Source organism: Physella acuta, unplaced genomic scaffold (assembly GCF_028476545.2).
Source record: "Physella acuta isolate Inbredline_101_S28 unplaced genomic scaffold, ASM2847654v3 ptg001154l, whole genome shotgun sequence".
NCBI lineage: Eukaryota > Metazoa > Mollusca > Gastropoda > Physidae > Physella > Physella acuta.
The window spans coordinates 4396-22638 of NW_026732671.1; the positions used below are offsets into that span (position 1 = coordinate 4396).

At 34.9% G+C, this 18243-nt stretch overlaps 2 protein-coding genes across 3 annotated transcripts in view; one reads left to right on the forward strand and one right to left on the reverse strand.

The window, feature by feature from the left end:
• Window positions 1-715: 715 nt before the first annotated feature.
• LOC131956480 (sodium/hydrogen exchanger 9B2) lies at window positions 716-13234 on the forward strand. The gene is made up of 11 exons (XM_059320942.1): window positions 716-1076; window positions 3156-3580; window positions 5257-5344; window positions 5772-5954; window positions 6807-6982; window positions 7517-7623; window positions 8280-8444; window positions 8819-8927; window positions 9533-9669; window positions 10255-10329; window positions 11088-13234. The coding sequence occupies exons 2-11, from the start codon at window positions 3172-3174 to the stop codon at window positions 11289-11291; spliced, it is 1653 nt and encodes a 550-aa protein (XP_059176925.1). The 5' UTR covers window positions 716-1076; window positions 3156-3171; the 3' UTR covers window positions 11292-13234.
• Window positions 13235-13506: 272 nt separating this feature from the next.
• LOC131956481 (ankyrin repeat and fibronectin type-III domain-containing protein 1) overlaps window positions 13507-18243 on the reverse strand; it is a 43853-nt gene continuing 39116 nt past the window's right edge. For both annotated transcript variants that reach the window (XM_059320944.1, XM_059320943.1), the window contains exons 19-21: window positions 17677-17862; window positions 17442-17542; window positions 13507-17001 (exon numbers count right to left, since the gene is read on the reverse strand). In XM_059320944.1, coding sequence (XP_059176927.1) covers window positions 16066-17001; window positions 17442-17542; window positions 17677-17862 — 1223 coding nt within the window. In that variant the 3' untranslated portion in view covers window positions 13507-16065. The remainder of the gene's footprint in view (window positions 17002-17441; window positions 17543-17676; window positions 17863-18243) is intronic.

The window sequence follows — 18243 nt, forward strand, 5'->3', positions numbered from 1 at the left end:
TAGCGTCTAAAATTCGTTTTCCAACATTGCTTTTTTATAATGCAAAAGTGTGACGTCGCAACATCTGAACCCCCCTCCCCCTCGTCACACACCATCACAAAATTACTGACCCCCTTCCCCTTGTGAGTGTGACATCATTTATGTACGACCAATTACTCTTAATGGATTATATTTAGAATTGAGCTTTGAATTCCGGACAGATCGTGTGCCCCCTCCCCCCCCCCCCCCCCCCCGCGTGGCTTCAACCAACCGACGGGCTTGTTGCATTGAGTTAAATATAAACTCAAAACAATAATATAAACAATCTACTTTTTACTTAACTATCTAGATCTAGTTTCTTCTAGATTAATAAGAGAGAAAAAACAATTGCACTTCTGTACCCCCAAATTCACAGCATCTAGATTGGGGAGGGGGGGGGACTCACAGTACACCAGAGTTATGTAGGCAAATCCTAGTACTTACTGCTAGATTCTAGTAATAACTAGTCTAACCCTTTCTGATATGTTTTCTGGTGTTTTGTCCAAAAAATTATTCCATGAATTGAAGATGATGTTGTGGGTGTCCTGACATGGTATACAAGTTTCATGTCCATTGGTCAAGCATGACATTAATTATGACGTGTCGCGATAGAGAAAAATGTCAGTACAACTTTATTTATAACATGCAATTTGGGGTTGGTATTAACTTAGTACTTGGGGTGCTTTCTTCTATTAAAAGTGTAAGTTGAGAACCTCAGTTATTTCAATATCACCTGTAGCGTCCTGCAGTTTCCTTGGAGTTGACAGGCATAACTCCTTGACATGACAGCTTACCTGTGGCCATGACAGATGACCTGTGTAGAAACGTCGCCCCCATCCGCCAGCTGTATTTAGGATAAGCCTGCTTGATGTACGATGCCTGTTTCACTTGACAATTTCCTTCTCTAAATTGTTTTCTTCATTAACCTTGGAGGGGTGACATTGTCTTTGATTCTATCAACAGGGTCCTGATGTGGATTTCAATTTCGCCTTTGTTGTGATTTGCAGGCTTCAGGATATAGATGATGTGTCTCATTCTCATCTAGTTTAAACATTTTTGTAAGTATTGATCTTTTGCCATGAGATTTAACCTTTAACCAGTTTTAATACTATATATTTTTAATCTTTACACTTATTATATTTGGAGCTGAGTGTTTTCATTGTTGTAAAATTATGATAACACTTATGATGGTTTGTGGAATTAAATAAAATTAATAAAAATGTAGTCTATGTCAAGGATAAATTTTATAATGGGCTGAATAAGTTGCCTCATGGGGACTTTTTTAAAAAAGAGAGAAAAGTTAGGAATATCAGTGAGCTATATGGCTGTACTTCAATAGAAAGCTCATACTTATACGTGTGTACAAAGGAAGATATGTGAACTTCATATTTTTAGGCCACCCAACTTCAGAATTTCTGTGCATCTTTGACATGGTGTTGCTTCTCAAAGCCATAATGAAAATACTTTGTATTGTTGAGTTGATACACAGCTTCTTTTATAATTAAGATAAATTAAAGTTTGATTTTGAAGGACAGCCTGGCCTGGCAGCATAGCGCTAGACTTCATACTTGAAAACCTCAAGTTCAAATATGAGTTTCAGTCAGTAGAATGTCCCTTAGTCCATCCACAACTGATGGGTACCTAACTCATGTTAGGGAAAGTAAAGGCAGCTGGGCGTAGTGTAGCTCACATTATCCCTTCATATGCCTAAGTCAATAAACATATGAACTCTACTTTATCTGCCCAGTGGATCACTAGATCTAAAGAAGAATCTTTTTTCTTTCCTTAAGTTTGATTTACCTAAATGCTTTATATTTAAAGTACTTTTTTACCCTTGCATAAAGTACAAGCTAAAAATAAAATTTCTTTATTATGGGAATGTTGTAGTAGAGGGCACTACCCCCTAAAGTAATTGCTCGTGACTGTAGTACATCCTGGGTCCAAATACACTTAATTGGCCCCCGACTTAAGTAGACTGTATAGGTGACAGGATGTACTACTGGCTGCCTTTTCATTTTTACAACTGAAACAGATAAACTCTACCGTATCTGCTCCGTGTACCATCATATTCTTTACTTTTTTTTTGCTTTCTATTTTCTTTTTATATGATACCTAGGCTACATTTCCCTGCTCATTAACGGCATCTTCTAAACTCTTTGAAGAGTGCATACAAACCATAGTCCATACCTCACAGTGGAGTTTGTTGACACAAAACACAACACTTTGATTGATGGTGTAGTGAAGATATTCACATTATATATGCACTGGTTTGAAGTGGTTTGGTTCAATTTCAAGGTCATTGAACTTATCTTTACACCTTGAATCATCCATGCGTTAAGGCACCTTTCAAGTCATTCACCTGCAGTGTTCCCTCTAAGCTGCGTGGCTGTGCGGCCACGCAGTAGTTTTGAACCTGCCACGCAGTCCTTTTGTAAAATACATATAACCTTTTATAAGACTTTTAGAACACCGCACACACAAAATACAAGTTGCACACAAGCCTTTTCCCCTTAGAGGGAACGTTTTTCACCTGCACTCTGGTTTTATGGACACGTGTCTGTCACTACCTTTTATCCCGTGTGTAAATTAGCACTACCTGTTATCCTGTGTTTATGTTTGGAGTAGTTCAGAACTTTCAAACTGTCCAATGTTTTGCTTTAACTAATTGCGTTTTTGTACTTTGTTGTTATTTTAAATTCTAGGATTGAAGCATCCAGTTGAGTTGAGTTTAAGAAGAGAAATCTGCATTTAAATATTGTGGTCTATTTTAAAATTATTTTTAGAATTTAAAATAAAATAGGTTTCATTAAATATTGTTATAAAATATTTTAACTTTCTATATTTTTGTCAATAGGCCTAATTCTTTTCTTTTGTAAAAAAAAAAAAATTTTAAAAAGGCTCAAAATTTTTGCCTTCAAAAATGATTGTCTCATCTCAATGGTTTTAAATTATGTAACTAATTTACTAATAGATTGTAGAAAAAATTATTTTCAGTTAACATTAATTTCATGAATCGTATAATTAAATGTTTTTTTTCTTGTTCTTTTGAGTTTTTAATTACAATTAAGTTTTTTTTTTAATTTACAAAATGTTATTTTTAAGTTTTATCAACCTGAATTTTCATGTCATCTTTCCAGGTTTTGACCAATCAGAATGAAGCCAGAAAAAGGAAACGAAACCTCGTCCAATGGATTTGATCGCAACCACATTGAATTTGAGATTGTAGATAGCCTTGTACCTGCGGATTCTGAAAAAAAATGCATCCAGCTCCGTTCCTGTCTCAGCTCTTGCACGAGGCCGTGCCTGGCAGAAACGTACCCCCTCCCCCCTGGCGCTGCCTGTCCTCGCAGGTGTTTAGACAACTTCCTCTGTCCCCCTCACTCCCGCATGGGTGCTGTCATGTTCATGGTGCTCGTGGCACTGGCCATATGGGCTGCCCTGTTCTCTTTGACGGGCGACCAGGCCCTGCCTAAAGGCAACCTGTTTTCCCTTTTTGTCCTGTTTGTAGCCTGCTGGTGTGGAGGCTATGTGGTCAAGCTGATCAAACTGCCACCTTTGTTAGGTAAGCTTTCATGTTGTGGTCAAGCTGATCAAACTGCCACCTTTGTTAGGTAAGCTTTCATGTTGTGGTCAAGCTGATCAAACTGCCACCTTTGTTAGGTAAGCTTTCATGTTGTGGTCAAGCTGATCAAACTGCCACCTTTGTTAGGTAAGCTTTCATGTTGTGGTCAAGCTGATCAAACTGCCACCTTTGTTAGGTAAGCTTTCATGTTGTGGTCAAGCTGATCAAACTGCCACCTTTGTTAGGTAAGCTTTCATGTTGTGGTCAAGCTGATCAAACTGCCACCTTTGTTAGGTAAGCTTTCATGTTGTGGTCAAGCTGATCAAACTGCCACCTTTGTTAGGTAAGCTTTCATGTTGTGGTCAAGCTGATCAAACTGCCACCTTTGTTAGGTAAGCTTTCATGTTGTGGTCAAGCTGATCAGACTGCCACCTTTGTTAGGTAAGCTTTTATCTTGTGGTCAAGCTGATCAAACTGCCACCTTTGTTGGGTAAGCTTTCATGTTGTGGTCAAGCTGATCAAACTGCCACCTTTGTTAGGTAAGCTTTCATGTTGTGGTCAAGCTGATCAAACTGCCACCTTTGTTAGGTAAGCTTTCATGTTGTGGTCAAGCTGATCAGACTGCCACCTTTGTTAGGTAAGCTTTCATGTTGTGGTCAAGCTGATCAAACTGCCACCTTTGTTAGGTAAGCTTTCATGTTGTGGTCAAGCTGATCAAACTGCCACCTTTGTTAGGTAAGCTTTCATGTTGTGGTCAAGCTGATCAAACTGCCACCTTTGTTAGGTAAGCTTTCATGTTGTGGTCAAGCTGATCAGACTGCCACCTTTGTTAGCTAAGCTTTCATGTTGTGGTCAAGCTGATCAAACTGCCACCTTTGTCAGGTAAGCTTTCATGTTGTGGTCAAGCTGATCAAACTGCCACCTTTGTTAGGTAAGCTTTCATGTTGTGGTCAAAACTTTTCATTAGTTGTTTTCTTCTTCTTCTTCGTTCTTAATTTTTACTGTTGTAAGGGATGGAGTCTTATCTGCCAGAGGGTTTGAACTCGAGACTTATCGAATTTATCAACCATGAGCTTTTGCCGACTCGAACATGCTTCCATCACAATTAAGGATACATGTCAACTGGTTATGCGCCATTGAGGCCATTGACTCCGATTTCTGCCTGCTTTTCTTTTTGGATTTGCTTCCATAGCCTTTGTCCAACCAAAAACAAACTACGAGGCAGCAGTTGTTTCATTTTGGAGTTGTCTCTTCTAAAAGAGTGGCTGTCTCCAGCTAACAAGTCTCATCTGCCCGAGCTGCTTTCTAATTTCTCATTAAATACTACATAAATAAAGTTAATAATTAAATGCAAGCTTTCTATCATTACACCGGGATATGTTTATAATCAGTTATTTATAAATAAAGCTTAGTTAGATCTGCCTTTTTGTTTCTAACATTGATTATAGCTTACACTGATTGATTTTTTTTGTGTACGATGACAAAAAGTTATTTTAAAACTATTTGCTGGCTTTTATTTAAAGTGTTTCTTAGAAAAATGATTTTAATTCAGTCAACGATTGTTATGCTCAAGTAAATGGCTAATTTGAGTGTAGGTTTGTTATATTCTAGTTACTTACTGATTTGACTGAAGGCTTGTTATGTTGTAGTAATGTACTGATTTGATTGGCTTGCAGGTATGCTTCTTGTTGGAGGTGTGCTAGGTAATGCACCATACATCAATGTGGCTAAAGACATCAATGCTACCTGGCTGTTTAGCTTGAGGTAGGCATTCATACTTTTTTTATTTACGTGATCACAATTGTAATACATAAAAAAAATTGGCATTGCTTCATTTGATTTTAAAAACTTCTTTAATTTAATTAAAGGCTCGTGATAAAGGCAATAATTTGTTTAAACAACAAATAAACCTTTACAGGGAGATTATGGGATTGAGTGGTCTAGCAGTAGAGAGCTGGACTGCTAACCTGTAAGTCTCGAGTTCAAATCCGGGTTCAAGTCAGTAGACCGTCCCAGTGTCCACCCAACTCTGATGGGTACCTAACTCATGTTAGGGAAAGTAAAGGCGGCTGGGCATAGTGCTGACCACATTATCTCTTCATATGCCGAGGTCACAGAAACAAGTGAACTCTAACTCACTTTCTCTATAGACCATCAGGTTTGAAAATGGAACTGTTTTTTACTTTTACAGGCAGATTGCGCTGACCATCATACTGACCCGCGCTGGACTTGGCCTGGATCCAAAGGCTCTGCGGCGCCTGTCCTTTGTTGTGGTCAGGCTGGCCTTTCTTCCCTGCCTGGCCGAGACTATTGTGGATGGGATAGCCAGCCATCTTATACTGGGGTTTCCTTGGCCCTGGGGCTTCATGCTGGGGTGAGTGTTGGACTTAGATTTGCAGTTGAATATTGGCTCTTATTCAGATGTGAAAATTTTAAAGTAACTGTACTTGTGATGGGTACCTGAGTGAAGTCAGGCTATGTGAATGGGACTGGGTTAGAGCACTGTTGTTATGATGTGTGTTTTATCAAGGTATTTTGGTGCGAATGAATCTTGGTGCAATGTATATTGAATGTATAAAATTATGTAGGAACTGTCTTGCTGTGGTGTAGAAATTAGTTAGCTCTGTCTAGGCTTTTGATGTGCGAGGTTGTCCCTTCTTGATATTCTTGGTTTGAGAAGTCTAACCTAGTTAGTGTAAGTCAATGTGTCTTCTAAGTCTAATATTAACATATGTGTTATATGTGTATAACTCAACACAAAGAGTCAACCAATGAGTGAATAAACTTCAGATAACATACTCGAATCTTGTCTAGTGAATGTCCGTATGGAACATGTCAGTGTACTGCAGGTTAAGTGAGAACCCTCCGAACATAACAGCTTATTCCCTCAAGTATTTAGGTCACTGAAAGCAGTGAACTGTTCTTCATCTGCCCTATCAGAACTTCTAGTCTGAAATTGTAATTTAAAAAAAATAATTTTACCATGGTGTGAAGGTCTAACTTAAACCAGTGCATGTCAATTATTCCATTTGGATTTCCTTGCTTACTTAAACCAGGACCTATATATTATGAAAGTCTGACTTCAACTAGTGCATGTCAATAAGTCCTATATTTCCTTGCTTACTTAAACCAGAACCAATATTGTAAAGATCTAATTTAAACCAGTGTGAAGATTTAACTCTAACCAGTGCATGCCAACTACTCCAATTGTATTTCCTCCCCTCAGGTTTGTGATTGCGGCCGTCTCCCCTGCTGTCATTGTCCCATCCCTCCTGGGACTGGGGGAGAAAGGCTACGGGGTGGAGAAGGGGATCCCCACCCTGGTGATAGCTGCGGCCAGTATAGACGATGTGCTGGCCATCACAGGGTTTGGGGTCCTCTTGGGAATTACTTTCTCCACTGGTGAGTCTAAGCTTTAATAGTTTTTGTTGGAGTAAGTAAAGTTAAGCTCTCTTTAGAACCTTACTGTCCATGTGGCAAGTGAAGTAGAGTTCACCTGTTTCTGTGATCTCATGATAGTGATAGTGTGGTCTGCATTTTGTTCTGTCACCTTTACTTTCATTTAACATATGTCAGGTATCCATTTAGAGCTAGGTGGACTCAAGGAGTTTTTATGGACTTGAACTCCGATTCAATTCGAGACTTTTGGGTTTGCAGTATACTCCACCATTCAACAACGCCATAGTTTTTGTATTAAAGATATTTATTTTTTTATTTCTCATTTTAAGAAGATAGTTGTTTTATAACAAAATTGAATGAATGCTGATTAATTGTTAATTTAATTGTTAAAAAATGTACAGAGAGTTATTGGTTAAATCGATAAATGAATAACCACTAATAATTTAACTGTTAATATTAAAAAATTATGGGCATTACCCATTCGTTCCCTTGTTAAATGTGAAATGATTCAATTTTTTTTTATTTCTCCACTTGTAGGTGATATTGTATGGACTTTGTTTAAAGGGCCGTTAGAGGTTATAGCTGGTACACTGTTTGGTATTGTTGGAGGGGTCATTCTGTGGTACATTCCACAGAAATCAAGTGTGAGTATTCAGTGTGAACTTGTTGAACCATTGTGTAGTTGGTCAAAGATAAATAGCTGACAGGGTCTGGTTTAAACACAAGACAACATCATTGCATGAGACAAATGCTTTTTTTATTATTATCAATCATTTTGGAGACATAAATCTTTTTGGATGCATGACGTATATAATGTATGTTTTTTTTAAGATACGTGAATTAGTGTAGTATGAGACATTTTTTTATTAACTATAGACCTTCTTAGAGACATGACATAAGCATAGTATGTGTTGCTTGTTTTTACTAAACTGTACATTATTTTAGACACAGGAATAAGCATAGTATGAGGCTTGTTTTTTAATAGACTATGTTATCTTTGATAAATGACATAAGCAGATTATGTGATACTTTTTTTTCTACAATAAATTATTTTTGATACAGAAATTAGCATAGTATGAGACATGTTTTTTATAACTATATATAAATCTTCTTTGATTTGTGACATAATCATTGTATGTAAGGTATGTATTTTATAAACTAGATACGTGAAATAAGCATTGTATTTGTTGTATGTATTTTATAAACTAAATCTCTTTGTACAATGATCTTCATAGATATGTGAAATAAGCATTGTATTTGTTGTATGTATTTTATAAACTAAATCTCTTTGTACCACCAGAAACATTTGGTTTTATTCCGGGCCACCCTGCTGTTGGCGTTGGGTCTGGTTGGAATATTTGGCAGTATCAAGCTGCACTGGTCAGGTGCTGGACCTCTGGCCGCTCTCACCTTGCCATTTGTTGCTGCCCTCAGGTGGAGGTCAGAGTTCAAAGAAGGAGAAGAGGTGAGCTTTCTTTTTTGTTCTTTTTTCACTATCTTTTTTTTTTTCTGACATTTTAGAAAAATTTTCTTTAATTTTTTTTAAAGCAACCAAAAAGTTGGCATATTTGTCCACAGTAAAACCTAACAAAATAAGTACTGCACTATTTTTGCTGTTATTTCTTGTGACTTAGTAAAGTATTTCTATGAATCTTAAGACTGAACTTAACATTCAAGCTGGGTGTGAAGTCTGACAACAAAATCTCTATACAAAGCGACAATATTTAATTTTACTAATGGTGAAAAATCTCAACTGTCTGGCATTTAATTTTTTTTATAAAAACAAATATGGTGTAATTCTTTATGTGTAACAGTACCAACCAATATTTGTCATTTCAGAACCCTCTTGAAAGAGTTGTGGGTGTTTTGTGGATGATTTTTCAACCCTTTCTGTTTGGTCTCATTGGCGCAGAGGTTGATCTTTCCAACTTGGATGCAGATATAATTGGTAATTTAAAAAAAAAAATTGTCTGCTCATAAAATAGTTTTTTTTTATTCTCAAGCCAGGACCCTCCCCCTTCCACCCCTACCCATCTCAGCTTTTGTGTATTAAAAACATTATAACATTGTAACATGAGAAGAGGTAGGAACTGGAGCTTGTACTGCAGACCTTAACAATGCTAGAGAGCAGAGACAATACACTTGAAAATACATGCCAAAATAATTTTTTTTTAAATAAAAAAAAAACAAAAAGAAGTAAAGTACCTTTTAGAATCTGATGTTCCATGCAGCGGGTGAAGTAGAGTTCACCTTATCATAAAAAGGGGTAGTGTGGTCAGCACAATGTCCTGCTACCTTTACTTCCCCTTACCCCATCGGGGCTATTGTGGACTCGGGGATATTCTACTGACTCTGATGCTAACCTTGAATTCGAACTTGAGACTTTTGTTTGTATGATCTATCTTACTAGCACACCTTACCACTATCGGATACTTATTTGTTATTGGGCTTTCTATTTTAGATTCAGCTAACATTTTTTGATTGATAATATACTTATTTATTTTCTTTATACTATTTTTTTTTTAAAAACTTGCAATTTATTTATCCATGTAGGACTTGGCATTGGAGCTTTGTTTATAGGCCTGGTAGTGAGGATATGTGTGTCCTTCTTGTCTGTGTTCTTCACAAATCTCAACATGAAGGAGAGATTGTTTGTGGCTGTTGCTTGGCTACCAAAGGCCACAGTGCAGGTAACTCATGTCAAATAGTTTTCTCCCTTTTATGCTTGTCTCACTTTAAAGATTTTATTATAATTTTATTCCTTTTTGTGCTTATCTCACTTTTATAGTGTTTTAAAGAAGTAGCATCTCTCCGTTTTCAGCAAAGATAAATCCCACCATTAAATAAAAGAATAGTCAACAAATTAAGTAATTCATAACTGGGCAATAAACTGATTAGTTCCCTTATCTCCCCTGACCATTGGATTTACAGATTTTACTTTCAAATCACCTCCTTAGAAAGTTGTAGTTCTAACTACAATTTTCAAAAATGTTCACAATAATGGCTTCAAAGTTTTGTTCCTTAAACTCTTCTATATAAGGCCTTTGTGTTATGGAATTCAGAGACATTTAGCCATAATTCTTGTTTAACCATGATTGCAGTGGATTAAAATTGGGAATAAAACTTGAAAAAAGAACTATTATTGAAGTTGGATTAGTCTAGTTTTGGAGAAGCAATATATTAAAAATGTAATACTTTAGTAAGAAATTTCAAGTATTAAAAATCATAATTAACTGTTTACTGTTATAATTAATTAAATGAATAACCATTTCCAGGCTGCCATAGGTACTATAGCATATGACCTGGCCAAGAAAAAGGAAGATGAAGTGTTGCAAGGTTATGGGAAGCAGGTCAGTTGTTTTAAAAGTTAATCTTCTAGAATTTTAATATTTGACTTTAATATTTAACTTGAATCTTGAAGCAGCAGATGTAGTTGTTACAAAACTAATTTTAAAAAATCTCTGAATGTCTCCCTTTTAATGTTAAAAATCCAGCACTTGGCAGTATTGTGCTATTGACAGTAATGTGCTATTGACAGTGTTGTGCTATTGGCAGTATTGTGCTATTGACAGTATTGTGCTATTGACAGTGTTGTGCTATTGACAGTGTTGTGCTATTGACAGTATTGTGCTATTGACAGTATTGTACTATTGACAGTATTGTGCTAGCAACAGTATTGTGCTATCAACAGTATTGTACTATTGACAGTATTGCGCTGTTGACAGCATTGTGCTATTGACAGTATTGTTCTATTAACAGTATTGTGCTATGTATTGACAGTATTGTGCTATTGACAGTATTGTGCTACTGACAGTATTGTGCTATTGACAGCATTGTGCTATTGACAGCATTGTGCTATTGACAGTATTGTGCTATTGACAGTATTGTGCTATTGACATTATTGTGCTATTGACAGTGTTGTGCTATTGACAGTCTTGTGCTACTGACAGTCTTGTGCTACTGACCATATTGTGCTATTGACCATATTGTGCTATTGACCATATTGTGCTATTGACCATATTGTGCTATTGACAGTATTGTGCTATCAACAGTATTTTGCTATTTACAGTATTGTGCTACTGACAGTATTGTGCTATGTTTTATGCAGGTTCTGAACCTGGCTGTGCTGGCCATACTGATCACTGCGCCACTCGGATCATTTCTGATATCAATTCTGGGACCTCTGTTGCTGGACCGTCCAACACTGCAGGACATTGAGCTGAACTGTCCGAAGGAGAATGAAAATGAAGTAAACAAACCATTGAAAAGGGAAGAAGAAGAAGAAGATGAGGATGCTGATGTGGGAGTTTAAGAAGTTGATAAATTAGAGCAAAAATCTCATTGGATAATGACATCACTGGTTAATGACATCATTAATTAATTAATTAATTGGTTAATTGCACCACATTCTGAAGTGGTACTATCTCAAGATGAGTGGGTTTTTATAATTGATTATAGTAGCTCCACAATAAAAACTGATATCTTCACTTAGCAACAGTAACATATCAGTGAAAGAGAATAATTTATTTTATTAAACTTGTAAGGGTATAGTACAAAGCAATTCTCTACAAGGTAGTGTTTACATTTTTTAAACAAATAATTTAATTGTTACATTATCAGGGAAAAAGACTAATGGTCTTCTGTACATAAATAACTTCTGGAGTTAATTTATAACCATTATTTTGTTTTGATTTAAATAAAATGATTAAATAAAAAAAATTTTTTTTAAATAAAAATGATTCTCTGTAAGCAGTTTCACATTGTATCTTCCAGGGAGGTAACTCTCAATTAGCAATAATAGCATGTATAATAACTAAGCCAATTAACAAACAAGTCAATGTTTTTTGGTTATAACATTTATATAACAAAGCCAACTAGCAAATAAGGCCATGTTTTATTTGTTTGTATATAACGTTTACGCTTCATTCTTTTAATTTATGCACATATCATTACTGGCATTGTGATTTTTTTCATTCCAACCTACAGTGTCAACCTACAGTGTAATGTAAATAAGTTGTTTTAATTTTTATGGTAAAACTAGAACAACAGCTGGTATTTATAACATTTTTGTTGTTGTTCTTAAAAAGAAGTGTAGACTTGTAATGTATACTGACAAAATGTTTTATTCATATTAATATTATCTAAATGTGTAGCATATTTTCTGTATTTTTAAATTGTTAATTTTAACATATTTAATATAATCTTATGTTATTCAGAAGAAGTTTATGAAAAAAACAATCCAAGGATATAAAGTTGCGCTCCTAACATAAACTAGTCAAGTAGTATTTATTAAGTTAATAAAAAAAACACTTAATAATATCTGTCCTAGGCAGGGGATCAATGCCCAGATTTCCTCGAGTTAACTCCCCTGTGGTGATCTTGACTCTTATTGTAGAGTTAACTTGGCAAGGTGATGATTACACAATGAAGCTGGGGGGAAGAAAACTCCTCTAACTTCACTGACCTCATGCTATACAGGACAATAATTGGTTTTCTGTACTTTAATCGAGCCTTGCCTCTGAACATCAGTGGTCACAGAATTTACTTTACACTGAGAACTGGGATTTCAGTGTTGGCTTGTGGTGACTAGATGGGTTATTTGCCCCTCACCTTTTTTTAAGTCGGTGTAATATTGGTTTTAAAAAAACTTTTAAAATGTTATACAAACCAGGGATAAAGAATACATATTGAATTTGCAAGGTAAATTATAATTGGTTGTCAATTACTCTAATTTATTGTCCAAATCACAATTTTAAAACCGAACTTTCTTTGAATGTTAACAGTATTACAATAAGATTATCTTTGTTATTTTATGTTCATTATTTTTAACAAAATGTAATGAACTAAATATTTTAAAAAAAATTAATGTGGTACTCTCTGAACTTGTGAACTACTACTAGTCACTCATGTTCAACATGTGTAAATTATCTCATATAGCATGTTCCGAGTTAAATATTTATTCAAACCATTGGTTTACTCATATTTAACTTATATAAAACATAAATTATTCTTATTTTACTAGCAAATATAATTTTTTTCAATAACTTTCCTCCCTGTTGATAACTATCTTGTCAGAGAGTATAGGCATATAAAACCAAGGGAAGTAACTGCTTGGTGACAATACTGACCACATCTAGAGTATTTAATTTAAGCCCTAAGTTTTACTATTTTAGGATAAGAATTACATTAGTTATATTTTTTGTATAAGAAAATGCACATCATTGTTTTTGTATAATATTCTAAACAAGTTATTATGGAAATTGAATAACTCCATTTATTTATTGTATTAATGTGTGTTGTGAGAATATAAGAATTTTTTTCTTGTTTTCCAACAATACTAATCTTTGACAATTGACTTTTTGTATTACAATTAGTCGTCTATATCTTATTTACTGGCTTAACTTTTAATATGCTAGTCCTGTCCTTTGTTAAATTATTTTTATTTGCAATTGTCCATTTGTTTTTATTTCGTAAAGATTTATCAAACTGTATAAAAATTTGGTCCCCTCTGCCCAGTGTTATCCTCAATCACTCATACAATTGTCACTTAACACAGAGTAGCATTTTTGTTAATTTTATTGATCATCCGTTATTATGATTTCAACACATATGGCAAACAATTCTCCATGACCATATTTGATTCAGAGCTCATTACAGTTCATTAAAAAAGATGAGAAAATCAAATTTTTAGAATAGCAATTTTGTTTTTTACAGATGTTAATGTCATGGTTATAAAAAAAACATAGCTGTAAATATTCTTAAACAAAATTTTAACATATAATAAAACTAATATAGTATTATTATAAAAAACATCTTGTAAATATTTTACATTTTTTTTCTTCTCAAAATTTGTATTTATATTACTGTATGGTGAGTTTCAATCTCAAAACAAACTATTTTGTTAACTCTGCTCTCATTGTCATGGGTCAACCATATCACATATGGTCTATATGTGGTCTATATGTTTTACATATCACAAAACTTATGTACATATATACAGACAGCAAAGAGTTCCTCATAGGAAAGACAAGCCACCAAATTGTTAATGTGACTCCATCCCAATTTTAAACTTTAAAAAATTGGATAATTATGTACTGTAGACTGTCAATCACAATACTATTTGTATGTACATTGATGTTTGCCAGGTGTTACCATTTTAGAATATAATAAATATTTGAAAACAAAGTGAGATCAAAAAGCAAATTGTATAGAACAACTTGTCAGTTTAAAAAAAAAAAAAATCTTTTTTTTTAATTGCGTTTTTACACAATATTCCACTACAGTCTTTACTTAGAAGGAAGGTTTCCATATATATATTTAAAAAAAAAAAATGTCTGAATGTTTAGAGGGGAACTTTAACACTAGGACAGCGAAGTTATATTTATATACTAGAAACAAGGAGAGTCTATTGGGGACCCAAATAGCATAGGGGATAGTGATCCAGCCATGAACTAGAATGAAGTGCTGTGAGACAGGATCAAATCCAAGTGACACAAGCAGCCCAGAAACATCCAAAGGGAGCCCAGACACACCCCCCCCCCCCATATGGAGACAACCAAATCCAACCAACAGTACATAACAGTAATAACATCACAGAGCAACTTGGAATTCATATATTTTTGCTTCATAAAAGAACATACATTTCTAACAATGAAGTTTATTGCACATAATTATTATTTCCTTATAGTGTTGTGGTGTGCTGTCACCTTATGTAATTTGAACTTAGTTTACATTTGTCTAGTTGCTTGCTTAGTTTTTAGAAAGAAACAGCAAATAGCTGTTTAAAAAAAAGGAGGATTACCTGATCACTGGGACTGAACACATCAATAAGAGAACCAATGGCTGATGCCGTATCTAGCAGAAGCTAGACAAATTACACCTGACAAACATATTTAAACTGGCCCGATGCAATTTACAAAACCTTATGCAACTGACCTTACCTAACATACATATTTTCATGATCTAGAAAAATTATCTTAATCTGATATTCACATCATACTTTCAATAGCTGGACAAATTAACTTAACCTAAGATTCACAACATACTTTTATAATCTACAGCATTGATCTTAAACTGACATTCACAACTTACTTTCATGATCAAGAGAAATGTACACAATATATCACTAGCCCTAAACACTTGTGTGTTACTATTTGGTTGATATGTTACAATACCAACATATAAATTAATCACAGTGCTTTGAGACAAAACAAAAATAGTTATTTAGCAGCAATAAACTATTTTAAACACAGCAAATAATTACAACCTGGCGTTTACTGTTGAAATGGATTTTAAGCTCAGACTTACTTCCCTTATCATTAGCAATATATATTATATCAATCAAGGGAAATAACTTATGATAAAGGAGCATAACTTTCACAAAAGATGGGTCAATATGTGACAAGAATTATGAAGGCACTTGTGTTTATTGCCACTTTACAAGCAGTAGAGCTTTAAGACTGATGATAGGTACAAATAGGAACTTATGATTTATAGTTAACAAGCTGTTCTTTAGCAAGATAACTATAATTGATGATACTCATCTCATTTCAACCCATCAGATGGAAACAAGGAACACCAAGGAAAATATTTTGGGGGATGTATTTTAGCCTTACTAGGTACAGTTTAATATATTCAATGTCATTATTTTTCAAATAGATTTTAGCTCTACTGGTTTATTTAAATGCACAGTTTATTAGCGTTGATAATTTTTCTTTTTCCTCTAATCTTAAAATAGATTTGTACATTAAAATATGTATCACAGACATCGATTTCACAAACATGCTGATGGCAACTGCCAAATACTGTTCAGAATATTTAAAAGCAGGGATTTTATTTTTTTACAAGTTGTATCCATATTCCATGGACCTAATACAAACTGGTTAAAACATTTTTTTAAATCCCAATATATTAGGATTTCAACCCATCAGGATTTCTATAAATAAATTTATCACAGAAATTTTTGCTTGACCAACAATCAAGCCAGTATTTTTTTTTAAGCCAGCAAAGCCCATAAAGCTATACCACATTAATCTAGCTTTAGGTGAACAGGCGAAATAAAATAAATAATTAAAATAAAAACAAATTTAAACAACAGTTGCTTGACCTAGCTCCTCCTCGGAGAACATTGCTTCCATCATCATCACACAGATCTTAGCTCTAAGGAGCTGTCCTTTCAGCTGCATGAGCTTAAAATCATCTTTCAGAATTTTTTCATGTCCCTGGTATTTTAGCACCAGGCAAAAGTTCGACAGGGCTTCCTCCGAGTACGCTAGAATACCTTTGCCTTTATTCTGGACAACGGAGTTTAGGTGCCGGACAACTAGGTTGACAATGTCCCTGGAAGTTGTTTGTTCCGTTATGTGCAGCTTAATGTTCACACTGCGGTTCAAACCAGTGTCATAGAGCGCGTGAACCTTAATGATGGCAAAGGATGGATCCTGAACAGGGGTGGATTCTGTTGCGGATTCTGTTATCGATGACGAGGTGGATGTGGATGCTGACGAGACAGACGACGAGGGGGATAAATGAGGGCGGGGCGACTGATGAGAGGTGGGCGTCGTCGGTGCCGATGATGAAGAGTTGGTTTTATTCGGACACGGATCCCTGTGGCCTCCGCCTATACTAATACTGTCTGCACTGTGAGGATTTTCCTCGTTCGGGTCATAGAATTTCGCGATGCGCCTAAGGTCTTTCCCGACGCTAATCGAGTTTGTTTTGTTTTGAGAACACTGGGTCGCGGTGAAGTGGTTGTTGTTGTTGTTGTTACTGAACCCCCCGTTGCTGAGCCGGGTCAGCTTGAGTTTGCTGTCGTGGCTGGTGGAGGCGATGCTGTGGTTGGAGGTGCTGGCGTGTAAGATGTGGGACAGGTGGATCCCCGCCTTCCTCTCTCTGTTTCTTGCATAGGTGGTGATGTCACGGATCCACCTGGCACACTTCCAGATCCTATCCAGGTTTTGCTGCAGGTGGGCTGTAACCTCCACCTGCTCTTTAGCCTTGCTAAGTTCTTCTGAAGAAAAGGCCTGCAGAAGAAAGACAAATGAAATTTTTTTTTAAACTAAATTTTAATTATAAACATTGAAAAAACTATAAAAAAAATAATAATATGTACTTTCCATCAATTAGTTTTATATTTTTAATTTTTTTCCAACCCCATTTCATCCATAAACACCTAATTGTTTTATCAGCTTGAATTGTCAATTTTAACTAATTGTTTCCCTTTAATCAAACTTTACTCTTTGCCAAGAACTTTGAATTTTAAAGAAAATCTGACTTTGATTGTCAGATGTACCAAAATATATTTATACAAAGGTAGTATTAATTGCATAATTAAAATGGAGTTATTTTTTTGCAAATATTTATGAAACAAAATAAGAATTTAATTGTCAGATTTGCCAAATTTTTTCTACAGAAAGTTAATGTTAATTGAACAACTAAAAGAAAAAAAAATCAACCAACATACCTCTCTGTGGCCTTGTTGAGCTAGGACCCCATCCATCTCAACAATGGCAGACAGACGAGCATACAAGGAAAAGAACTCAGGAAGATATGCATGCATATGAACTGAAAAATAATAAATTTAAAAATGATTTATTTTTTTTGTAAAATTTTAACAAAGAATATAAACTTTTATAGATTTATTTTTATCTTAATTATGATAAAAATATTTTAAAATAACACATAACCGAAACACTTACTTGATTCAAAAATTTGCACAGGTAAAAAACTGTAGTCTGCTCTCTTGGCCAGAATATCAGAGTGCCCGGGCACAATGCATATGTCTTCCATGGAGGGCAGAATCAGGATCATCGTGACGGATGGTGACAGCTCTAAGACCTCCAGGTCATACACCCTGTGACTCGCTAGCATCTCTTCTGACAACTCTACAAAGTAAAACAACAACACATTGTTAAAGTTAGTTTTAAATGGATTTTAATTAAAAGTGACTTACGCTGACCACCAATGGTAGATTTAGAGTTTTTTTTTAGTTTTATTGCTTTTTTAAATAATACTCAGACATTTTGAATTTACTATCTGGCATTTTTACAATAAGCATTTTAGTTTGCTAATTGCAAAGGACAGTTAAATAATTAAATAATTTTTAATTCGATTTAAAAAAAAATTAAATGGCTAAAGAGTGCACATTTGAATAAATTAATTATAATAAGTTATAATCCCAAAATTGTTATCCTAGACCACGTTCTCATATCATTGGCTCTATCTCAAAAATGCTAATTGATTCATTCAGTGGGGGGGGGGGGGGG

Coding starts and splice junctions, on each gene's coding strand:
- LOC131956480 (XM_059320942.1), top strand. CDS start 3,172: ATGAAGCCAGAAAAAGGAAACGAAACCTCGTCCAATGGATTTGATCGC. Junction 3,581..5,256: donor CAAACTGCCACCTTTGTTAG/GTAAGCTTTCAT, acceptor ATTGGCTTGCAG/GTATGCTTCTTGTTGGAGGT. Junction 10,330..11,087: donor TGCAAGGTTATGGGAAGCAG/GTCAGTTGTTTT, acceptor TGTTTTATGCAG/GTTCTGAACCTGGCTGTGCT.